At 54.9% G+C, this 24911-nt stretch overlaps 1 protein-coding gene across 3 annotated transcripts in view; it reads left to right on the forward strand.

Moving 5' to 3' along the window:
• The first annotated feature begins 13817 nt into the window (after positions 1–13817).
• Positions 13818–24911, forward strand: part of Smad6 (SMAD family member 6) — a 160945-nt gene continuing 149851 nt past the window's right edge. For all 3 annotated transcript variants that reach the window (XR_002026003.2, XR_002026004.2, XM_019210530.2), the window contains exon 1: positions 13818–14297. Coding sequence is in view for 1 of the 3 variants with exons in the window: in XM_019210530.2 (XP_019066075.1) it covers positions 14249–14297 (49 nt within the window). In the remaining 2 variants the exon portion in view is untranslated. The remainder of the gene's footprint in view (positions 14298–24911) is intronic.

Below are 24911 nucleotides of genomic sequence, written 5' to 3' on the forward strand. Positions count from 1 at the left end.
CCAGGGATCGAACTCGAGTCCCTGTACTTTTGAGGCAGGTGGTGGAACCACTGAGCTAAATCCCCAGCCCGAACTCAGTATTTTTGCACTGATCTATAGCCTCAGCCTTTTTCTTTTCTTTTTAACTTTAAAAGTTTGAGCTGGGTTTGCTGGCTGGCGCACGCCTGTGAACCAGCACTAGGAGGACAGGCGCAGGATGGGCACGCAGGTGGCCTGGCTCTGCCCACTGTGTGCGGTGGGGTGTGGACAGCCACCCCTCCCTCCTCCTTTCCCTTTGGCCTCACTGCCTAGAGCAGCCAAGTCCCAGGACTCAGGGTCTGGAGTGTGGAGCAGGGACAGGGACAGCCCTGGTCCACACTGCCCCATGCAGTGCCCAGCTTGCCCACCCCAGGTGGCCCTAGCCAAGGGTGGCAGAGGAGGAGGAGCTCAGGGCAGTGGGTCTCATTTTCCATAGGGCACCGGCCTTCCCGCCCCCCATCCAAGTAATCCTGGGGCCCCTTGAGTACCTCAACCTGATGGAGACTGGGAACAGGGACCTGGGGGTGTCCCCATGTCTGCGAAGAAAGCATCACAAAATAATGTATGGGACCTCACTAGCCTCCAGTGCACACGTTCAGAGAAAGGCTGTGGTGCATGGGCCGGAACAGGCCTGGGTTGGGTCCCCGGATGTCCACACGGGGTCTCCCCTGGAGGGAAACGAGGGCTCCCCTTCCTTATCCCATACCACTGCAGCATAGTCTGTTTGGGGACCCTGAGGGGACACACTGATTCTGTAAGAAACAGAGCCCACGTGGCCACGGCCAGAATCATGTGGAGCAGAGATGCTGTCCCCTAGCCGTGCTGTCACCGCAGAGCTCTCCTCCTGAACCTCACGTGCCCCTCACTTTAATCCTCACGGGAAAGGCGTATCTAAGTCATTCCTTCTCTGGCGATTAGGAACAACACACAGCCCAACATGGGTGGGGACACTGAGGCCCACAGCCAGGCTGGGACTTGACCCAGAGGCCTCGTTTTAAATTTTAATTTATTTTTCTTGCGGCGAGGGAGTGGGAGATATAGGATCTCACTATGTGGTTCCAGGCTGGCCTTGAACTCAAAGCAATCCTCTTGCCTCAGCCTCCTGAATGCCAGGATCGCAGGGGTGTGACACACAGCTGGTGCCGTAAGGACTGTTTTGGTTTTTCATTCCCTCAGTGCTATGGCCTGTTGAAGGAGCTGTGTGCCCCTGACAATTTCAAAGAGAGACGCGGGGGTGTGTCGCCCTAGACGCCCTCGTGTTCCTCAGTCAGAGTAGGCACCTCAGCCATACTTTCCAGAGGTGAAACAGGCACAGAGTCCCCTTGGCCCCCAAGCCACACTCTGTGTCCCGCCTTCCACCCTCGGTGCTGCTGACAGGGGCCGGGCCCCGCACCGGGAGTCAGGCAGGCCGGCTCTGCAGGGACGCCCTGTCCTCCCCAGGCCAGCCCCGCACGCTGCTGTTGTTTCTGTGCTCCCAGGCCTGTTATCTTCCTCAGAGTCTGACGCCTGCTCTTCCTGTTTAAAATTTAGACTCTGGGCTTTTCCTCTGGGGGTGGCCTTGCATTTGTTTTGTGTCTTGGACCCCCGGCCCTGTGTCTGGTGCCTCAGGTCACTTGGGTTCAGCACCAGCCCTGCCCTCTGTACCTGCCCTGCACCCGGGTCTGGGGTGGCAGAGGTCAGGGAGGACCCACTGCCTTTTCCCTGGCTGTCACCTCCAGGGTCCCCTAGCCCTGTCCTGTGCCACCTTCTCTCTGCACAGCTCTCTGGTGCCATCCAAACTGGGGGTCCCCTGCTTCCTGCAGAGCTCAGCTTTGAGCCCAGTGCCAGGAAGGAGGCTTCGCTGCAGAGCAAGAGGTGAGCTTCAGACGGCAGCCTCCCTGACAGGCTGCGCATGTGACAGCAGAGGCTGGGCCCACGGCCCTGCCTGTCTGTGAGAGCCTGCGGCTGGGGCTCCTGTCTCACTGTCACCCACGGGTATGAGTGTGGCCCCGCAGGTCCCTTCTGGACCTCTGTTTGTCACAGGAGGGCAGCTGAGGAGGCAGCGGGCAACTCCCTCAGAGCCTTTGAGATCGTCACATACATGCGATGCCCTCAGGGACTCTGGGTGGGGGGACCGCTGGGTGACAAGGCCTGAGCTTGGGGTGACCGTGGGAAGGTCATTGTGTCCCTGACACACAGAGGCAGCAGCCCCGGTCTGCCAGGAAGGCAGAGGAGCTGCGTTGTGCCCGCGGGCCCGGGTGTCCACATGGGGACACGAGGGTTGCTCCCTGCTGCCCCAGCCCCCTTCCCTGGGCCTTCCGTGCACAGCGGGTAGAAGAACACGGGTGTCCTGGGGGACCCAGCCTGGACCTCTGAGCGCCTCCACTTTGTGCCCGTGCCCCTGGGGGTCCCCACCCACAGGCAGCAGAATGGGGTTCTGGAGACTCAGCTGGGTATGGAGCGGCAGAAAGATGAGAATGTGCAGCCGAGAACAGGCCTGGGTGGGTGGCAGTGGTGCTTTGGCCCCTGGCAAAGTCCTCAAGGCCCCAGCTGTGCACAGTGAGACGGGGAAGATGGGCTCGTGAGTTGGGGCCCAACCCCCTGGCCTGGCAGCAGCACCGTGGGCACAGGGAGGGTCGGGCAGGTGTCTCCGGCCTCCTGCAGCCAGCGCCCAGGCCGCCCGTCTGCCCAGCCCAGCCCTCCAGGGTGGCCAAGGGCCCGGAGCCATGGAATCAGCATGCCTTTCCCTTCTTTGTCTGCGGGCGCTTCCTTCCCTCACAGCGGCCTGGCTTTTTTTCTGGTTTATCAGGCCCTAGGGAGAGTTGGGGCCAGCCAGGCTCCCCGCCGAGCACCCCTGGGAGGCCTCCAGCCAGCAGGGGCAGACAGTCCGTCCCGCCGGCCCCTCCCACGCTCTCCCTCGGCCTGACCCCGGACTCAGCCTGCTGGCTCCTAGCGTGGATGGCAGCATCGTGGAACCTCAGTGTCCCCTTCACTAGCCACACCCAAGACCCCTGTCCGGAGACAGGCAGAGCCCCAGGCCCAGCCCAGGCCCTTCCCCATCTGCACACAAGCTCCCTGCTGGGACCCGAGGAGCTGCAGTCTGGACGCTCCCCTACTGGGCATCCTGGCATCCGTACCTCGATTTGACCATCTGCACAACGGGGAGAGTGGTTTGAAGACAGGGAACTACTTCGGGCAACTGCCCAGCCTGTACATGCGTGCCCCATGGGTGAGACATTGTCCCCAAGGGGCACAAATTGGCTGGGAGAGGGGTGTAAGAAAGTCTTGGTTATGAAGACCGGCAATCCTGGCACTGGGCAGGCTGAGGCAGGAGGATCACAACTTTGAGAGCAACCGGAGAAATTTAGCAAGACCTAGTGTCCAAATGGAAAAGGGCAGGGGATGCAACTGCAGCCCCAGGCTCAATCCCAGGAATCACATCTGCGCAGCAGGACAAGTGGTAAGGATGATCCTGGTTCTAGCACTCAAGGCATTGCTGGGACAGATGGCCTGGAGATATGAGCCTGTCACGTGTGGAGGGGGGACCACAGCCCTGTGGGCAGTGAGATGTGGTAAGCTTATCCAGGAAAGGGGACATAGGGGCGGGCTCTGAGGGATGAGTAGGAGTTCTCATGTGGAAAAGTGCAGAAGGAAGTGCTGTGGAGAGAAACAATCCAAACAAAGGTCACAAAGTGTGCCTCAGGGCTGTGAGCTGCCCTGGAGTCAGGGTAGGAAGGTAGAGTCAAGGACCCGCCCCCCCAGTGTGGCTCCAAGGGATACCCTATTCATAATTTCTGTCCCCCACCTTTTGGTACCAGGGATCAAGCTCAGGACCTTGCACTTGCGAGTCAGGTGGCAGCACCACTGAGCTAAATCCCCGGCCCTCTCTGGCCCTTTTTGATGTCTCTGTGACATCCCTTTATACACAAGTAGTACATGTTCTTTGTAGAAAGACTGGGAAGCCCAGGAACAAGCAGAAGCCCTGCTTCCCCTTGGGAAGGTTTTAGGGCAGGATTTTCTGCCTGTTTGCTCTGCCTGGGTCTGACTCGGCCCCCGCTGCAAGGTCTTCCTCGTATCTAGGCTAAGTCTCTCTTGCTGCAGCCCAGGCCGATTTCCCTGCTTTCTGTGATGCCTGGGGCAGGGAGCAGACAGGAGCTCAGGTTGGGGGGGTAAAGACAAATGTGCAGAGCTGCCCCACAGCCCCTTGGGAAGAGATGCCGCCCACTGTCCCCACAGCGCAAGCTTTGGACGCAGCAAGCCCGTGACTTGTGGCCCTGGGATGCAGTGGTCAGGCACAGGCATTCGCCGCCACACCAGCTGGAGCTGCAGAGGCCAAGTGGGTGGGAATTTGAAGATCCAAATCCATGGATGACAAAACTGTGGCTCAGAGAGGTGGAGCGACCTGCTGAAGGCCACACAGCTCAGGCCGAGGCTGTGCTGTCCCCTGACTGCTTGGAACTCTGTGTCATAAAATCCGATAGATGAGGGCAGCAGTTGGGTGTGAGTCGGGGCATCTCTGTGGCTGAGTGACTTTAACTTGTAAATGTATGCAGAGCTAGCTGCCCCCCCACCGCCCTCCCAAAACCGCTGCCTCATTTAGTACGAAGCAACCTCCCTTCAAAAAAGCCAGATGAGCCAGGTGTGGGGGCACGTGCCTGTAATATCTGCAGTCATGAGGATGAGGCAGGAGGATCTCTTCCAGTTTGAGGCCAGCCAACATAGTGATTTCAAGATCAGCCTGAACTACAGAGCGAGACCCTGTCCCAAAACAACCAAATATGATGAAGAGGAATCTCTCACCTGGCCTCTGAGAGGCCTCTACACCCTGCTTGGAGCTCTGGTCTGAGGAATGGAACTACACGTAACTGCCCTGCCAAGCAAGTGGCCCAGCAAGGCAGGCACCGTCCCTCCAACGCGACTGTGGACACCAAGGCCATTGAGGCCTTGGCCTTCAATACCCTCCCGCAGCACAGCCCCCTGCTCCCTGTGGTCTGTGTGTGGGGTGGCTCTGTCAGAAGTCCCTGTCTGGTGTGCCCCACCCCCCTTTGGTGATACTGGAGTCTGAACTCAGGGCCTTCCCACTGAACTACATTCCACTCTTTCTTTTTGTTTTTGAGACTTTGAGACAGACTGAGCTGCCCAGACTGAGCTCAAACATGGCCCTCCTGCCTCAGCTTCCCAGGATGCGGGGGTTAGAGGTGTGCACCACTGCACTGAGAAAGAAACAGGCTCCAGGACAGAAGGTACACAGGGGGAAGGGTTTCCAGAGGCCACTGTGTTGGCACGAGGGGTTCCGGGACAGTGGCAATGTCCTCATTTTAAACATTCCCTGGGTTCCTGCCTAGGGCTGTCACTGGTGTCCCCTGTGGCTGTGACTCCCTGGAGCCAGATCCCCCCACCCCGGCCCTGCTCACACAGGAAGGAAGTGCAAGACTCGAGCTCGAGCTCCCGATCTGTTGCTCACACAGTGGTGGAGACAGGGAGGAGGGGGCGGGAGTCAGGGCGGCTTCCGGGAGGAGGCGACTCAGGGCAGATTCTGGGGAGGACCAGACAGCAGAAACCGGAAGTCAGGACTCGGTTTGCAGGAGCCTGAGAAGCAGCAGGGGGAGGAAGCTGCAGACAGGGCTGTGTGTAGCTGCGGCTGCGGGGCGGCGGGGAGCTCAGGCTGGGAGATGCCGAGGGGCCTGCGGCTGAGGGTCCCGCGAGACCGTGTGGAAGAGACCGTGTGCCTGCCTGGGGCAGTCCGGGGATCCCAACACGCCCTCCTGGGGCACAGGCCTTTGCTGTTCGAGGTCACCTGTGCCCAGGCGGTGCCTGAATCTCTGAGCAAGAGCGGAGCCGTATTGGAACCGGGGGATGAGGAAGGCCCAGGCGGGCCCAGGAGTTTGGGGTAGACGGAGGCGGACGCTGGGCTGGTGGGGAGCAGCGGAAGGGATGGGCCCGGGCCCCCCAGAGTCTGTGCCCCAGGCAGTGAGGAGGAGCGCGTTCGTGTGTCGCTGTCCCTCTCCCACGGTGACGACTGAGGGGTCTGTAATGGGTGTCACCTCCTTTTACAGCCCGGCGAGCCGCTGCGGTCACCGGGAGCCCGGATGTGCCCGGGAGCCCGGCTGCCCCAGACTCCAGCCCCTTGGGCTCTGTCCGGGGATCCACACTGGGCCACGCCCCTCCTTCCTCACGTGACGCCCCTGAAACACCCCAGCACCCCGCCAGCCCGCCTGGAACTGGTTACCATCGCGGGTTTCTCCTCACACCTTCCTTGGCCCCAGAGCAGGGCCTGGGAATCTGCGTTCCGGGCCCGCGCTTGGCTCCTGGGCCGCCACCTTCCCGGGCGTTCGGGCTCATGACCCGGTCGGTCCCCTTCTTCGCTGGTTGCCTCAGCTCCCCCAGCTCCCCTAAGGGCTCCCTGCCCCCCCTTCCACACCCCAGGCTCTTCCTCTTGGTGCTGCCCCTGCACAGAGGTGAAAACGGTTTCCCCGGCAACTGCATCTCTTCTGCCCTGGCCTGACCTGCAGGTCTGCTGCTCAGAGGAATATTTCAAATACCAGCCTGGGTTGCTGACAAAGGTGACTCTCCCTAAACCCTTCTCTCTGAGGGGCTATGGCCTTGCTCCCCTCAAACCCAGACACGTGGGGCCCCCGGCAAATTCCAGGCTGTCACCCCGGTTACCGAGCAGGCTCTCAAAGCCACCAGCTCTCTGCTGAGAGCCCCTTGCTGTGTGTTCGCAAGCATCCTTTTAGACGGGTGCCTGGAGATCAGAGAGGGCGAGGCCTCACCTCAGGTCACACAGCAAAACTGGCCTAAGGGGCTGAAGGGTAGAGGAAGTAAGATTGCTTAGGTACCTGCTGTCCTCCAGGCATAGCGCAGGAGTCTCTGGAAGCATTGATTTGTTCTTCCCACAACCAGTCAGCTCAGCTCTTATTCCTGTTTTATAGCTGAGAAAACCAAGGCTCAGAGAGGTGAAGAACTTTGTGCTAGGTCACCCAGCACGTGGACCTTCGGATCCCTTCTGGATTATCGTGTTTAGCCCGGGCCGGCCCGGAACCGAACTCGCGGTGATCCTCCCGAGTGCTGGGATTACTTGTCTGGCTGATGTGAACACATACGTGGGTGTGCTGGGCTGTGAGAGGGTGCATGGCCCCCGTGGTCGGGGCTGTCTGGGGTGTGTTGTGTGTAACCGTACATGCACGCGCGGCGTGTGGGTGTGGGTGCGTGTGGCTGTGTGGACGGCGAAAATCGCCTCGGCCTGTTGGATTCAGGCCTGGGGACCCTGGCCCCTTGTCCTCGAGCTCCCCTGGGAGGGGACCTGGAGCCAACCTGCTATGATCCTCTCCTGGCGCTGCTGGTCGCTTCTCTGGGAGGATGATGAGGATGAATTCCGGCCCCGGCAGGTCTCCTTGGAAGAGGAAAACTTAAAGGGAGAGGGGAAAACTCCCCGCAAAGAAGCTCTGTGTGGAAGCATTTCACGACACGCACACAAATAATCAATTTCCACATTAGCTGCAGATTTTTGCCTGGATTTAGGAAATAAACGGCGACAGACCTGGCCCGGCCCTGTTGTCCCCTACGCCAGCCCGCGTTCGCTTTCCAGGTGTCACTGTGGGATCAGGTACAGCCCCGCCATCCCAGGCCTCCTCCCCTAACCACAGGCTACCGTCTGAAGTCCCCAACAGGGAGTCACCCCAGGTCCTGCTGTGGGGTCCCCAAGTTCCCTTGGTCACTTATTCTTGTTTTCACTGTGGGACTCTGCAGCCTCCCTGGTTTTTGTCTTTTTTTGAAACAGGCTCTCACTAGGTAGTGCAGGCTGGTTTGAACTCACAGTGATCCTCCTGCCTCAGCTTCCTGAGTGCTAGGATTACAGGTGTGCGCCACCACTCCCAGCTTCCCCTTATTGAATGGGAACATCTGTTACCCACACTCCAGGGTGTCCGGAAGATGAGCTGAGATCAGGTGTGTGAAACTGGTGTCAGTGGCTGCAGCGAGGACCCTCTCCTGTGGGACACGTGGCCCAACAGGCCCCTGGGAGTGGAAGACATTTTATCAGAAAGGTTCCAGAGGATGCTTTAGGCCACCATGGTTACCTTGACTCACGTGAGGCATGAAGAGGCACATACACTGCCCGGCTGGGTGGCGGCGTTCGGACCACTGTCGTGTCTTCTAGTCATTCAGCAAACGGGAGCGGATGCCTTTGCATAGCCAGGACACAGACACAGCTGTCTCTGCCAGGAAGACCTTGAGGGATGGACCGGGGAGCGGCGTGGCGGGACAGGCAAGGAGGTAGGGGGCCAGCTCTGTGGGGACCCTCGGGGGAGGCTGTGCGGTGCAGGGCACGAAGCCTCAGCCCTGCCACATCCAGAAGCCGTGGTGGTACAGCAGGGCACGGCACAGCAGTGGCAACTGCCGGGATGGTAACGTCTGGGCCCTGTGCTTGGTGCTGGCTCTGCCCCCGGGCGTGGATGGGGCAGAGGCTGGAGGCTGGAGTCCACGCTAGGCCACCAGGCCTGCCGCTCCACACGTCCCCTTCCAGCCCGCACCGACTTCCTGGGAAAGGCCCTGGGCCTGTGTGCAGTTCCTGTTCCCAGCGGCTGGCAGTCGCCAGGCTCAGGGAGACAAAACGTCCCCAAAGGCGGTGGTGGAAGGGAACAATATGGGGCCACAGGAAGCAGGGCAGGGACAGCGGGGGAGCTGGCCTGGGGCTGGGGGTGACTCAGGGACTTGTGACTTGATAAGGTAAGATGACTTGGGGGGGAACAGCCAGAGTCCAGCCAGCACGGGGTGTGTGTGGGGGGAAGGGACTGGACCTTAGGGTCCTCATGTAACCTCCAGGCCAACCCGGAGCCTGAGACCTGACCTGGGCTCTCGTGGCACTGCGTGTCTTCATTTTCTGTCAACTAAAACCATGGCATTCCCCCCCCCAAAGGTCCACAACAAAAAGGACCACTTGGTCATTAGAACTTAGATTTTAAGAAAATGTTTGAGAAAGGAAGTTCATGTCTCACTCCCAAGTACAAGAAAACTACGAATAAAATTAATAATCACCAGCCAGGCACAGTGACACATGCCTATAATTCTAGCACTCTGGGAGGCTGAGGCAGGAATATCCCAAGTTCAAGACCATCTCAGGCAACTTAGTGACTTAGTCACTATTATGTCAAAAAATATATTATGTCAAAATAAAAAAGGGCTGGAGATATAAAGGCCCTGGGTTCAATCCCCAACCCCACTACTGCTGCTACTAATAATAATCACAATAAAACTCTGACTCACTGTAGGGTCTGGGTTAATAAGAAGCCCCATGTAGTGAGGCCATAGGTGACTGGGCCTCTAGCTTGGCTGTAAGCTCTGCTGGGCCCGCCATGGACGTGAGGACCCTTGGCTTGGGTCCCCGCTGTGACCTCAAACTGATCATACTTTTCTCAGCCTTGGTTTCTTTATTAAGAAAGTGAGGCCCGGGTGACCCCCCCCCCCCGGGTAGACAGGAGGGTTAAACACAGCTCAGGGAGCCTGGCCTCACTCAGCTATTGTTTGGCCTCCTCAGCTGCCCTGCCCAATTTCAGGAAGTCCTTTTTGGCTGGAAATTTTTGAGGATGAAAGAATGTTGGAGAAGGCGGCTAGAGATCAGGCAGGACCGTAGCTCTCAGCTCTCAGGGGAGAGAACGGCAGGAGTCACAGGGTTCTGTGCTTCAGCTCCCTCTCGTCCTGTTCCAGCCTCACTCCAGCCCTGCGAGACTCGGGCTCATCAGGGTGGTGGAAGCAGACTCTGAGTCACATTTGTCTGTTTTTTTCCTTTAAAAAATAAAAATAAAAACAACAAAAAATCAACTCTAAGGCCAGGTGCAGTAGCGGACACTTACAATTTCAGCACTGGGGAGGCTGAGACAGGAGGATTGCCATGAGTTCAAGGGCAAGCCTCAGCGTAGTGAATTCAAAGTCAGTCTGGACTGCATAGTGAGATCCTGCTCAAACAACCTGAAGCCGTGCTGGGGATTTAGCTCAGTGGTGCCGCTGCCTACCTCGCAAGCGCGAGGTCCTGAGTTCGATCCCGGTACAAAAAAAAAAAAAAAAAATACTGAAGCCAAACAACAATAACAGAACCAGCTCTGTTGAGGTGCAGCTGACATACAATAAGCAACTACTTTTATATTAATAGTGTACAGTGTGATAAACTTTGACATGTGTTTTCACTCATGAAACCATTGCTATAATCAGGAAAGTAGATGACATCATTGCTCAAAATGTCTGGCTTATAGTATGAGGGGCTTACAGTATCAGGAGGTCTATGATTTATTTTGAGCTTTTTTTTTGTTTTTTGATTTTTTTTTTTTTTTTTTTTTTTTTTTTTTTATTTTTAGTACCGGGTATCAAACTCCGGTCCTTGCGTTTAGGGGGCAGGTGCCAGAACCACTGAGCTAAATCCCCAGCCCGGAGTTATCTTTTATATATGGCTGAAGATTCTCCATTGTTTAGATTTGTTTTGCTTTATTTTGCATGTGATCAACCAATTATTCAGCACCATTTGTAGAAAAGATATCCTTTCCCCCATTGAATTATCTTGGAACTTTTTGTTTGTTTGTTTTTTTGAGACAAGGTCTCTATGCATTTCAGGCTGGTCTTGAACTCACTGTGTAGCCCAGGCTGGCCCCAAACCCACGGCGGTTGTTAGAGGCGGTTGTTATAGGCCTGCACCACCTCTCACAGCACAACTTTCATAATTCTCACTGTGTAGTCTTGGGTGTCCCTATGAAGATTTATCTATATTTACTGTTTTAACACTATTGCAAATTGTTTTTGTTTTAAATTTTGTTTCCAGGCCAGGTGTGGTGGTGCATGCCTGTGATCCTAGCACTCAGGAAGCTTAGGCAGTAGTTTGAGGCCTGGGCTACATAGTTAGTTCAAAACCAGCCTGAACTAAATGAGACTCTGTCTCCAAACAAAACACAACAGAACAAAACAAAACTCCATAAATGTATTATATTTATTTATTTATTTATTTTTGGAGACAGGGTCTCACTATGTAGTCTAGGCTGGCCTTGACTTCACTAGGTAGCCCAGGCTGGCCTTGAACTTGCAGAGATTCTCCTGCCTCAGCCTCCCAAGTGCTGGGATCATAAGTGTACACCACTATGCCCAGCAACATCATAAATTTAAATTTCTGACGGCTGACACTTTTGGATCATAGAACAGGATTTACTCTGGCATCTAAAATAACTAAAAAGCTTGGTCAGTAATAAACACCATAACGCTACAACAGTTGGTAGCAAACAGTGAAGGACAGTGATCTAACAACAGAAAACAAAGCAGATGATCTCTGGCTGTCCCAGCCTACTGCTCAGGGAGTGCTTCTGAGCCACGAAAGCACTTCCAGGTCACAGAAGCACTTCCGGGTCACGGAGCAGGACCAGGAACCAGGACGAAGCAGGGCAGTAGCTGTGATCTGAGGAGAGGAACTGGCAGTTCAAGGAAGCCAAGATGGTAGGATTTACAGGGAAGGGTGCTGGGGAAGAGAACAGATCAGACAGACACAAGTAACACCTGTTTCTGGCCAGGATATAAACCATCATCACTCAGGGGCTGCCTTTAGAGAACAAGGAAAGCCCCAACTCCGTAGTAGGGGGACAACCTTAGACTAAATGCTCCCCTTGTCCTGTCTGATAAGGCTTAAGACCAAGACCTAAAAGTATCAAACTTTCCAAGTGGCACAACCTCCTCCTAGACTTAATCCCAAGAATGCTTTTAAAAATACAAAAAGATTCGCCAGGAGTGGTAGCGTAGGCCTGTAATCCCAGCTTTCAGGAGGCTGAGGCAGGAGGATCGCTGTGAGTTCGAGACCAGCCTGGGCTACACAGTGAGTTCCAGGTCAGTCTCTACATAGTGAGACCCTGTCTCAAAAAACCAGAAAACAAAACAAAACGAAAAACCTCTGCTAGCCAGCCAACAAAAGAGATAAAAGCATAAAAAACTATTCAAGTATAATAACAAAAAAGCAGACAAGAAGGAAATGGAAATGTATAAAAGAAAAAACAAATATTAAGTAGCAAAATGATAGGTTTAAATGCAATCATATCCATAATTAAGGTTAAATACAATCAAATGTGAACACCCAATTAAAACCCAACTTTAGATTGGTTTAAAAGAGCAATATCTAACTAATGCCACGTACAAGAAGCCTACTTTAAGCTGGGTGTGGTGGTGCACTTCTGTTATCCCAGCACTAAGTAGGCTGAGGCAGGAGGATTGCTGCAATCGCTGCAAGTTCAAGGCCAGCCCAGGCAACATAGTGAGTAGAAGGCCAGCCTGACCTATATAGCAAGAACTTGTCTCAAAAAAAGTGAAATGACAGAAGCAAAGAAGCCTACTTTAAATATAAATTAAAAGTCAGTTAAAAGTTAAAACACAAAAAGTCATACTATCATACCACTAATCCAAGACCCTGGAGTAGCTATGTTAATACCAGAAAAAGTAGATATCATGTCATAAATCAGCAGTCATAGCACTGAAGTCAACTTACCAAGGGGATAGTAATCCTAAATGTTTATGCACTAAATAACCGTACTGCAAAATGAAGAAGCACAAAGAAGAAATATACAAGCCCACAATTACACGGTGATCTCAACACCTCTCTTTCCGTAATTTGGATAACAGACAGAACGTTGGTAAGGTTATGGAAGACTTCAAGGCCTATGAACCCCTGACTTGGTCAGTGTTTCCAGATCCTGTCTGCTATCCGAAGACCACACATCCTTTCTAGCACACGCAGGACATTTACCAGGACAGACCACCCTCTGGGACATCACCAAAGTCTCAGTGAATCTAAAGTGACTCAGGACATCCCAAGTATGTTCTCTGGTGACAACAGCAATAACAGAGCTCTCTCTGGAAAATCCTTGACTGTTCAGGAACTAAGTGATGCACTTGTAAATAAGCCATGGTTCACAGGAGAAATCGAAAGTCCAACCGCAGTGTCAGCCGGCTCGGTGTCCCTGGACGCCTCCCTCTGTGGCTTCCTCTGGCTGGATGTCCACATGTGCTCTTCTCCGTGGTTCCTGTCCTTGGTGTTGTGCTGGGTGTCCAAATTCCCTCTAATTTAGGACACCAGTCAGATTGGTTCCAGGCCTATCACAGTGGCCTCAATTGGTCGTAATCACCTTTTTCTATTTGTTTGTGGCACTGGGGGATTGAAGGAGAGTCCTTACACTGAGCTTCATCCCCAGCCCTTTTTAATTTTGTTTGAATCAGAGTCTTGCTAAATTCTGAAGTTTCCCAAGCTGGGCTGGAACTTGTGATCTTCCTGACTCAGCCTCCCAGAGTGCTGGGATTATAGGCACATGCTACCAGGCCCAGCTCCCTTTAGTCGCTTCCTTAAAAGCCCTGTCTCCAAATATAGTCCTATTCTGAGGCCCAGGGTGTTCGGGTTTCAATATATGAATTTGGGGGACAGGAACTCAACACCATCAGGGCTTCTCCTTGGTCACAAGTGCAGACAGGACTTTCACGAGGGGCAGCCTGCAGGGTTGAAGCGTTCTGGGAAGGGAGACTTAGGAGAATTAGAAGGAAGGGCGTTTCAGGCACAGGGGCAGCACTAGCAGCATGTCCTGCCTGGCAGCAGGCTGCGCCTCACTCGCCCTCATGGCGCCCTGTGAAGGGACGCCGAGCGCCACCCTGCGGTGTGTCGGTGTGGTGTGGTGTGGTGGTCACCCGGTGACTCCAGCCCTGTGCTTTCCACGGGCAACTCACCGTCTGTCTGCTCTGGAAGTGCTGAGGAAGAGCACAGAGGTTATTGACTGGGGTCCCCCTTTTTTCCAGTACTGGGGATCAATGGTCCCGGTCCCTGGTGGACTTGGAGGTGGGACCCAGAGCTGCTGGATTCCTAGCCCAGGGCACCTCCTGGGGTTCCCAGGGGACTGGTCATTTCAGTGGTTCCACTTGCTGTCACTTCCCAGGGTGCTGTGGGGGAGCTGCCCGCCCATCCCCAGGATCACACTCTGCCCTGAGACCCAGCGATGAGCCGGCACAGAGCAGCGCCCCCTCCACCGGGCTCCGTGCGGCCTCGGGCAGGCAGTGCCTGGGTGGAGAAGGGTGGGACCCAGAGCTCCGTGTCTTCCATGTCACTTGGGACACCGTGTGGCCAGCCTTGGCCCTCCAGGGAGCTGAGACACCACTGCCCGGCTGGCTAGGGCGCCTCTCTGCTGCCTCCCCCACTCCCCCTGCGAGCAGCTTTCGCTGCGCACCTGCTGGGCCTGGCGGGAGGTGCTCCATGCATTCACTCACTTTGATGTTTGAGACGAGAGTCCTGCTGTGTCCAGGTAGGCTGTGAACTCACTGTGTAGCCCAGGTTGGCCTCAAAGTCACGGCAGTCCTCTGCCTCGGTCTCCAGAGTGCTGGGGTCACAGGCGTGCACCACCATGTCTGACTTCATTAATTCCTTTAATTGTGCATGGACTTGCAAACAATGAGGGAAAGGCATTGTCCATCTGTAAAGGCCACAGAGGGGACAGAGTCTCAAGTATGTGAATGCAAAGGGAGTTTTAAAGGCTGGACTCTCAGTCCCTGGCCTTGGCTTCCACCTTCTGAGCACTGCTGTGATCACAGCACAGGCATCCGGCCCCCCACACAGCCCCCAGCCCTGCCTAAGGTGTTCAGGCCCCACGCCAGGGCCACCCTGAGATTCCCACTGCTGGATCCAGGCCGCAGCCCGGGACGGCTCTGCTTATCGCCTACAGCGGCTCGGGGCAGGCAGACTGTCTCCATTGCGCTGGGCCGAACTGATAACAGGACAGGCCTTGTGTTTACTGTGGCCCAGCCTGGGGAGAGGCCGGCCTCCCAGAGGCGCCCGTCTCCTCTGGGAACAGACTGTCTGTTTGCCGAGATAGCATCGAATTCCTGCAGACAGGCAGCCCCTGGATGGGGGGGAGAGGAGGAAGGGGGACAGTGGGACAGCGGCAGCCCTCGGCTCCCCTGGGGCCAGCTCTGGGGTGGCCACCGGCCCGGCCACTGGGATCTTCAGGGAGGTTCTGGCTCCCCTTTGGATCAGTCCTGGCCAAACATGGGTACCCGGCTCCCCAGTCCCAAGTCCTTTCTCAGAGTGGAGTTGTGTGCTTCCAAATGGTGTCCCAAGAGGTGGTCTGGGGAACTGAGTTTCCCAGGAAGGAGATGTCCACAAGACCAGGGTAGGCTAGGGAACGAGTGACCCTCAGGGTCCCAGGCTGGGTCTGGTGGTGGCTCACATTTCCAGTGTGCTGGCCACGTGGCCTGGAGTCACAGCATCCCAGGTCCCCGTAGCCATCAGGGGCAAGTACTGCAGTGTCCATTATACAGGTGACATCGGGGGCGACACAAGTTGGGTCACCTGCCTGGAACCACACAGGCACAGATCCAAGACCCAGGACCCAGGACCCAGGACCCCCAGCTTAACCACTGAGCTGCACGGCCAGCTTGAAGGAAGTTAATGATTCTATTTCCACACTGGTACCGAGGCTGAGGACCTCGCAGCTACAGGAGGTGGCTGGGGCGTGGGAGAATGGACTCCCCACACCAACACTAGTGAGTTTGAACCCGCTGAGCCTCAGTTTACTTAGCTGGCGAGCAGAGTGTGTGAAAGACGTGCTACACAGTGGATGTTCGTCCAAGAATTACTCTGGCCAGGTGTGGTGCTGCATAGCTGTAATCTCAGCTGCTCGGAGGCTGAGGCAGGAGGATCACGGGTCTGAGCCCAGCCTGGGCAACTTAGCGAGAGTGTTGCAAAATGAAAAAAAGGGCTGGAGATGTAGCTCAGTGGTAGAACATCTGTGGGCCCTGGTTGGGTTCCTAGTGATGAAAAGAAAGAAAGATGAAAGAAAGAACTCTTACTGTCTTGACAGCTGAGTTGTCTGTCCTAATGGAAACTTCAGGGGGGCATCTGTTAAAAGAAGTCCCTGATACTCAGTTATGGGAACACAGGAGTGGGTAACATGTACAGGAAATGATCAGGGAAACGTGAGTAAGAAGTTGGGACTCTGACTTCCTAGTTGGGCAGACTTGAGAATGAGTTTCATCTCCAGCCCTTACTTCCTGTGTTATCTTGGGAATTACTTAACGTCTTCACGTTGTTAAATGAGAACGTTACGGGAGCTCCTTCATAGGCTGGGAAGTCTGGGTGAGGTCATTCACAGGTCAAAGAGGCCTTCTGAGGAGAAGCCACGGAGACACGGCAGCCACATAGTTAAGGGTCCCGGCTTCCTGTTGCCGGGATGGAATACCTGACACCCACAATTTAGGGGAGAGGTTTATTTTGGTTTGCGGTTTTAAGGGGTCCAGTCCATGGTTAGCTGGCTGCAAGGAGAAACATCGTGGCAGAAAGGGTGTGGTGGAGAACACTGTTCAGTTCATGGTGGGCTGGGAAGAGCTAGAGAGAGGGGCCAGGAACCAAATACTGTCCCCAAGGTCAGGCCCCATGACCCACCCTGACACACCCAGGATTGTGCTTGACTGATCCAGCTGACCATCAGGATCAAGCACGAGAGTCAGTGCTTGCCAGATGCCAGTGCGAGCCTTGCTCCCAGGGGCGAGGAGAGGGAACAATGCTGAGTGATGTCCACATCCTTGTCCCTGGCACCGGTAAATGTGCCAGGGACACAGCGCAGGGCACTGAGGCTGGAGATGGGATCTAGGCTGCTCCTCGTCTGACTCTGACATGGAGAGGTTGTCCTGGAGCCCTGGGCCACCGGGGTCCTTGTGATAGAAGAGGGAGGGTGTGGCACGGGCAGAGACTCCACCAGCTGTTGGTGATTTCAGAAAGGGGGAGGGGAAATCGGCCACCTTAGAAGGGAGCGAGGCAGGAAAACGCATCCTCCAGGAGCCCCTGGAATGTGGGCAGCCCTGCCAACCCTCGGGCTGTAGCCAGTGATGACCATTTTTCACTTGCACACCCGGAGGATGGGAACACGGATGCACGCTGTTGAAACACTATGCTTGTGTAGTTTTTGCAGAAGGAAAAGGTACCTGGCGTGTGCTGAGCCTTGGCCACGGCAGGGCGATGACAGGCAGAAATGGGCAGGACAGGCACCGTGTGTACCCCACGGCCTTGGCTGGAGACCACTGCCTGTGAGGGCCAGGCGGGGTGCTTTGAGGGCCTTTACAGAAAAGGACACAGCCCTCTGGGCAGGCCCCGGACGGGGCTGGAGACTGCTCCATCGCTCCCCTCCAGGCTGGGCCTTATGACTTGTCTTGGCCGAGTATATGCAAGTTCAGAGTTGGGCCGCGAGAGACTTTGCACACGTCTACACGAGCCGCCAGCACAGGGCCAAGCCTGGTGAGACAGGAAGCCTATGCTGTGGCCCCTAGGGATCGCCACCGCCTGGTGCCAACACCCTGAGTGATCTCTCCCAGCGGGCAGGGCGGGGCACACTCGCTTCTACAAACAACACTGTGAGGTTGGCATGATGATTGGCACATCCAGAATTAGGGGTAAAAAGACTGTAGCCTCCACCTAGGTCTCCCTTAATGGTCCCCTTGCAAGAAAATGATGCATTGGGGCCAGGGATTTAGCTCAGTGGTACCGTGCCTGTCTCATGAACCCAAGGTCCTGAGTTCGATCCCCGGTGCTGGGGGATAAAAAAGCAAATGATGCCTTCACCCAACACCTGCCAGCTCCTCTGCTGCGTGTGGCACATGGCTGTATCCCTTCTTGCCACCCAGCTAAGAGCCAGTCATCAGCCATGCCAGCCAAGCTAGCCCTGAGCAGCAGACAGCCGGATGCTAGCTCTGTTAGTGGTAATACAAGTTTTCATTTCGGGGTGACTCCTGAGCTTTGAGGTGATTTTACCCAAAACAACTGGCCCGGATAGCCTGAGGTTCGTACAAAGAGTGACCGAAACATAGCTAATATCTAAATTTAAAAATGATTACGCTAAAAGACACAGTGCTATGAATTCCCCTGTCTTCAAATGCATTTATCCCATACACTTGCCACTTTCTGCAGCAGTTCTGGAGTCCTCTTTCATGAGTGTTTTTATGAAGTATGATAAAAAATACAGTGCTGTCACTAGGCGCGATCCAACAGAAAGGCAGGCTGAAAACAGCACCACAGTGTGGCCCCATCTACCTTATTCACTGGATGTGGTACAGTGTAACCTTGGGCTCTTCCCCCAAAGCAAAACAACCGTGAGCCGGGCGTGGTGGTGCACACCTGTAATCCCAGCATTTGCGAGGCTGGGGCAGGAGGATCGCTGTGAGTTCGAGACCAGCCTGGGCTACACAGTGAGTTCCAGGTCAGTCTCGACGACATAGTGAGACCCTGCCTCAAAAGACAAAACAAAACAAAACAAAAAATGGCCATGAAAAGTAAATGTTTTAAATGGATTCAGGACCTAAGGCAGCCAGGACAGCACCACTGAGGACACCCACGAAAGAGGACTCCAGAACTGCTTCAGAAAGTGGCAAAAGCGATGGGAGGAGTGTATTCAAAGTGAGGGGATTCATGGCCATCCACGCCTCCGGGGTGGTGGGAGAGAGAGCAGAGGCAGATGTCTTCCAGTCCTCGAACCTCCCCGGGAGGTGTGGTTCATCCTCCCTCCACTAAGGGTGAAGTGAGCGCCACCCAGTGGGGACCCTCATTCATTTTCTGATCTGTGAGACGGGCAATACCGAGGACCCGAGCGGTGTTAGCGCACACTTCAAACGAGATGACAGCTGTTGTAGTTTAAATCCAAAGTGTCCGCTGGGCTCCCGGGCCTGTCATTAACAGACTGTCCCATGGTACAGGCGATGAGGCCCCTGCTTTTCAGCATGAATCACCCAGCTCGGTGTGGTCACAGCTCCCCACTTTCAGCTTTTGGAAGGGACTCGCCTGTGTCCAGGCCCTGGGGTGAGCTCAGGGACGCTGGCCACCCCGGGAACCTTTCAAGAGGGCTAGAGGGAAGCAGGACAGGGAGCTGCTGTCACACAGGCCACGCCTGGCTCCACGGTCCCAAGTTACTTCGGTGCCTGCAGCCGGTACAGCGTTTCCTCCATGCCCATGTCACCCACTGCAGACCCCAGGACTGCGGCTGTGTAGAACGGTGCGCCCTCAGGGGCCCCTTCCTTTCTAAACCACGTACTGGGAATCTCCTCCGGAGCTGGTGCCTGGTGTGACCCCAGATCACACCGCGCCCTCTTAGCAGTGCAGGGAAGGAATGTGTCACTTGAATATTCATTCTCAGCACCTGCAAGACAGGCTCTGACCTTCCCCAGCGAGTGGGCCCGCTGGTGAGCTTGTCCTTTGGTGCATTATTGGGAGAGGATGGGGACAGAAGGCAGGGCCTAGGCGAAGGGCATGGATAACGGTAGCTGGGGACTCTGTTTTGTCCCTGGCGCCTCCTTTCTATCTCCCTTTCTGTCTTCTTCCTGGCCACCATGAGGTGAGCAGCTTTCTCCCACCGTGCCCTCCTGCTGTGACGTTCCTGCCACAGACAGCCTCACTCACGGAGCCGGCTACCCACGGACCGAACCCCTGTGACTGTCAGCAACCACAGACCCCTCCATCTGCAAGTTGTTGATCAGGTCTTTGGTCACAGGATGGCCAACTGACTACCACAAATGACTGCTATGTTCAAGTTCCTTTCAATACCCTTCTCTCCATTAGGGGCGGCAAGGCAGGCAAACACACCACAGTAAGACTACCGTTAAAGCTAGAACCCGATGAATGTGTGCAGGTGCTCGGTGCCACCCTAAGTACACGATTTATATGAGCTCAGATGCCCCAAGTGTTTGCCCCACTGTGCAGATGAGGAAACCGAGGTCCCTTTGATCAGAGTCACACAGGTGTGAGGGCAGGGCCGGGCCTTGGACCTGGGTGGGCTTGCACCAGAGCCTGGGCTCTGCCCTGCTGCCCTGCGGCCGCTGGCAGTGTTTGACAGGCATCAACCTGGTGGGAGGCTTCTGCACAGGCAGGTGGAAGACAGTTAAAAATAATAAAAAGGCCTGGGGTGGAGCTCAGTGGTACAGGGCCTGCCGCATGTTCATAAGCCTCTCACTTTGATCCCCAGTAATGAACAAAAAGTCAGGAGCCAAATAGGCAGGCATCCCAGGCCTGGCATTGTGGGTTCAAGGAAGCATCAGGGATTTAGGCTTCTCTCTGTTTCTGCTGGGCCATCCCTCAATGTATGGCTTCTGCAACGGTCACTTCATGGTGCATAATGGTTTCCAGGGCTCCAACCATCACATCCATACTCCAGGCTGAAGAAAGAAAGGTTAGAGATAAACAAAGACGCTTTCTGGTGGGGTCAGCTCCTGTTAGGCAGCCTTCCCAGAAGTCTCACACAGAGCTGCCGCTCACATCTTAATGGTCAGAAATAGTCACAGGGCTATGCCAAGTGTAAGAATGGGTAGAGGTAGTCTCGTGACTATGAACAGATAAAGGCAATCTTTCCCCCGCTGGATAAAATCGGCCCAGCTAAATCACCCTAACAGCCTGGGTTAGAGAAGCAGACATATTCCTCACACTGGGCCAGACCTCATAATCTGTCACCGCACCCCACTGCCTCAGTCCCTCGCGAGTCCCTACCGCTCAGTGTCAGCGGCTATTTGTCATTGGTCTTGTACAAGGTTTTTGTTTCTTCCGAAGAGGAGAAAGAAACACCTCCTATGACCACACCTTTAAAAAGTAAAAGAGCAAAAGATACATTGGAAGAGTTGTATGTTTCCAAAAAAAGGGAACAATATATAAACATTTGTCCTTTGCTGTGTGTTATGCGAGAAGGAATGTGGAAAAATCCAGCTGTCTTTCCTGCCCTGATTGCTAGCTGAGCGTGGTGGTCCCAGCCCTGGGAGGCTGAGGTAGGATCTGTGAGTTTGAGGCCAGCCTGGGCTATTCAGCGAGACCTCATCTCTGAAAACAGACAGACAGACAGACAGCTGACTCCTGTGCACCCCTTCCCAGCCTGCCCTGCCTTGGTTATTGCATGGCCGCCTAGGGACATGGGGCTCAGCCTCCCCCTTATTTGTATCCAGGGCTTATTTTAAGCAAGTTCAAGCTCAAGCTGTCAAGCAGCAGTGCAGTGAACAGCAAACACTGTCAGTTCAGAGCTCGAAAATCCTTAATTACTGACATTATCATAGATCATAGGGCCATCGTGACAGGGATGATCGGGTATCTGTCTCATCTGCCCTGCCATGGGGCCCCAAACAATACCGTCTTAGCGGAAGAGAATGTCTGGGACACATTGGGGACAGGTCGGGGTTCCGTGGGTCGCCATGGGCTGCCCTGCTCCTCTGGGGGCCAAGGCAGTGCCTAACAGGGGTGCTCACTGCTACGGCTTCCAGAAGCTCCTCCCCACCGGCTCCCAACTTCTTCTGCCCTGTGCCTGTTCACCTCACCCAGGCCCAGCTCAAAGATCCCCTCTTCCAGGCAGCCTGCCTGGGTTTCTTCTTCCTGCAGCCCCAGACACGTGATCCAGGCATTCCGCCTTGCTTGCCCTTCGAGTTGGGTGCGTACTCACTCATCCTACCTGGGTACAGATGCAGAACACGGGTCCTCCCTCACTCAGGGAGGTGACAGTGCCTGTGGCTGAGCCCAGGGATGAGGGCTCAATGGGCCTGGGGTGGAGGGGTCACCCTTGAGGAAATCCACCAGAGGCAGCAGCTCCATGTCTCTGTCCCCTGAACCTTCAAGCTTCAAGCAGCACCAACAGGGACAGGTCCAGGCTAGATGCAGCCCCGGGTGTGTGTCTGGGGCGTCTGTCAGCCGTGAGGTCTTGGAAGGGTCTCATTTAAAATGCAGGAGACCCTGAGCTCACTTTCTTTGTTTTTTTTTTGTTGTTGTTGTTGTTGTTGTTGTTTTGTTTTGTACTGGGAATCAAACTCAGGATCTTGTGCCTTTAGAGGCAGGCAGTGGGAACATTGAGCTAAATCCCCAGCCCCCTCACTTTCTTTGTTTTTGTTTTTCAGCACTGGGGATTGAATCCAGAGCCTTTGCTCTGAGCTGCATCCCCAGTTCTTTCTTTATTTGGAGAAAGCATCAAGCTAAATTGCTAAATTACCCAGACTTGGTTTGAACTTGCGATCCTCCTGCCTCAGCCTCCCAGAGTGCTGGGATCACAGGTGTGCACCACCACACCTGGCTGGGAGACACCTTTTGTACTGAGCCTTTGATACTGTTTAAAGATTTGGTACCAGGTGCGAGTCTTACCTATTGAATAGAATACATTTAAAAAAGCAAACACAACCCCAATGGCCAGGAGAAAGAAAGATAATTCCCCTGGCTTCTAGCTTCCTGGGATCTCTCCAGAGACCATCTTCTCCATTTTATCATGTGTCTTTCCAGGGCTGTACACTTTTAAAGAAATGTATGCAAAAATTGTCTGTGTTGTTGCGAGTAACTTTATGTCTGGATCTTTTCATCTAAGGGCTGCCTGTTTCTTTTTTCACAACTGGATGGTAGGCCATCATTTTTGAAACTGGATGCTGCATTGATAAAGTTAAGATTACCAAAATCTTCCTTTTATTACCACTATTTGTTCTTTGATTTTTCAGAGACAGTGTCTTGCTGTGCAGACCAGGCTGGCCAGCGATCGTCTTGCGTCAGCCTTCCACGTGCTTGGGTCACAGGCACGTGCCACCACCCCTGGCTTTAGGCTTTGCTCTTTCAAGTCTCTTGGATGGATGTGCCCACCATTTCCCGCTCGGGAAGGAGGGAGGAGGAATGAACAGATGGTGCCTGGGCAGTGAGGGTGGCAGCTTTGGGCTGGGCCCTGGTTGTGGGGAGGAAGCATCATTTGCTGAGAAGAAAAGGAGGCCGGGCACTCCGGGCAGATGGATGGGCTCCCGTAGCATCTGGGGTTGGGGAGCCTGAGGCACTCTGGAGGGCGGACCCTCCACTGTTCGGGTCTGCGGAGTGCGAAGGAGAAGGAAATGGGGACCCACAGCCAGCCAGGCTCTCTGGTTGTCAGGGATGCACCGGAGGGTCAAAGCCACCTTCAGGCAGTGGAGAGGGGGCACTGAATGTGTCCCCTGGCCCCCCAAAACCAGGGTCACCGTGCTAAGTGCCCTTGGCCCATGTTCCTGAGCATAGTTGTGTCCCCTGAGGGCTGGGAGAAGGGTCCTCCTCCAAAAGGGGCTGGGGACAGGGGCTGATCATGGTTACCATGACTTTATGAAGGTATAGAGTGTGTGCGAATGGCACTGGCGCTGAACTGGGACCTTGTGCATGCTAAGCAAGTGCTCTACCACTGGGATACACCCCAGCCCTTTACAAAAATATTACTAATTTATTTTGAGACAGGGTCTAGCTAAGTTGCCTGGGCTGGCCTCAAACTAGATCCTCCTGCCTCAGCCACCTGGGTGGCTGGGATTACAGGTGTGCATCCCCATGCCCAGCTTGACCATGACCTTCTTCAACAGTCTCCTGTATCTGTTCAGAAACTCAGGTGAAACCAGGAAGGGTGGTGCGTGCCTATGATCTAGCACTCAGAAGGCTGAGGCAGGAGGATGGCTGAGAGCCCAAGCCCAGACTGAACTATATAGTTAGACTCTGTCTCAACAAATCAAAAAACAAACAACTGCCCCCTCCTTTTCAGCAAGCAGCAAGCCCACCACACTCATTCTTACCTCTGGTCACTTGTTCACCCTGCTGTTACTGTCTTTCTGAGGCAGGGTCTTGCCATGTAGGCCAGGCTGGCCTCCCGCTCTCAGCCATGCTCCTGCCTCAGCCTCCTGCGGGCTGGGATGACAGTTTATACCACCATGCTGCTTGCCCCTTGGTGACGGATAATGTGTTCAGGGCCTCAGTGCTGCTCCCTGGCCTCTGCTGATCCTGGCCTGGTCCAAGCCACCACCCCTACCTAGCCTGGGCCGCTGCAATATCTCGTGTGTGCTGTTCCCCGCACGGCCGCTAGGGGGAACCTGCTAAAACAGAGGCCCGGTGGATGTAGCTCAGCGCTGGAGCCCATCAAGCGCCAGGCCCTGGGCTCCAGCCCAGGACTGCTACAAGAAAAAGATAAAGACAAGTCTTGTCTATCCCCCCGCTCAGAACAAGGGCTCCTCAGCGTCTCAGAAACAGACCAAAGACCCAGCAAGAGCCTGTGTGACCCTACAATCTGCCCCCCTGGTAATTCTCCACCTGCTGCTGCTAGATGTCCTGAAATACGCCAGGCACGCCCATCTTGCTGTCTTTTGTCCCCGTAGTTCTTGGAAGTCAGTGTGCTGGCTACTTCTCTGCCATCGTGCAGACCTTGCCAAGAACAGGGCAGGGTGGTGCACATCTATAATCCTAGACTCTAGGAGGCTGAGGCAGGACAATTGCAAGTCCAAGTACAACCTGGGCAACTTGGTGTGCCCTTGTTTCAGAATAAAAAATAAAAGAGCTGTGGATGCAGAACGAAGTGGTCTCTCATGATGTCTGTGTTTGTAAGCAGTAGCCCATGATCCTGTCCCTTCTCGCTACCCGGAAGCAAGTACTACCTGGCATAATTTCTGCTCTTTCCTGCTTCCTGCCTTCCCAGCTAGTGTGGACGCTTCCCTAGGGCCAAGGACCAGTTTTCAGTTCTACGACCAGGTGTTAAGATTCATACTTACCTCAGGCTGCCCTGAGTTCAAGTCTCACCTCTGTCACCTACTGGCAATGTGAGCAGAACAAATTACTGTGCTTAACCTCTGTATTCTCTGTAAAAATGGGTCCTGGAGGCACAAGCTTTGGGTAGCCACGTGGGGAGGAAGGCGAGGTGGTGCTGGGCTGGGGCATGGGCCCAGAACCCAGCAGACAGTACAGAGGGGCAGAGTTACTTGGTGACTCCGCAGGACCCCGAGGAGAGCAGCCTGCCCCTCCCCTCCTCTTCCCAGGCATCCACTCCAAACTGCATCACGCATCATTTCTGGAGCTGCCGCGTGGAGCCCGGGTGTCCCGAGGCCCAGTTCAGATGCACAGCGGCGGCACACGCCCCCTAGTGGCCACACGCGCCCCAGGCGCT

Source organism: Fukomys damarensis, unplaced genomic scaffold (genome assembly GCF_012274545.1).
Source record: "Fukomys damarensis isolate Sample0158 unplaced genomic scaffold, DMR_v1.0_HiC HiC_scaffold_25, whole genome shotgun sequence".
NCBI classification, from domain to species: Eukaryota; Metazoa; Chordata; class Mammalia; order Rodentia; family Bathyergidae; genus Fukomys; species Fukomys damarensis.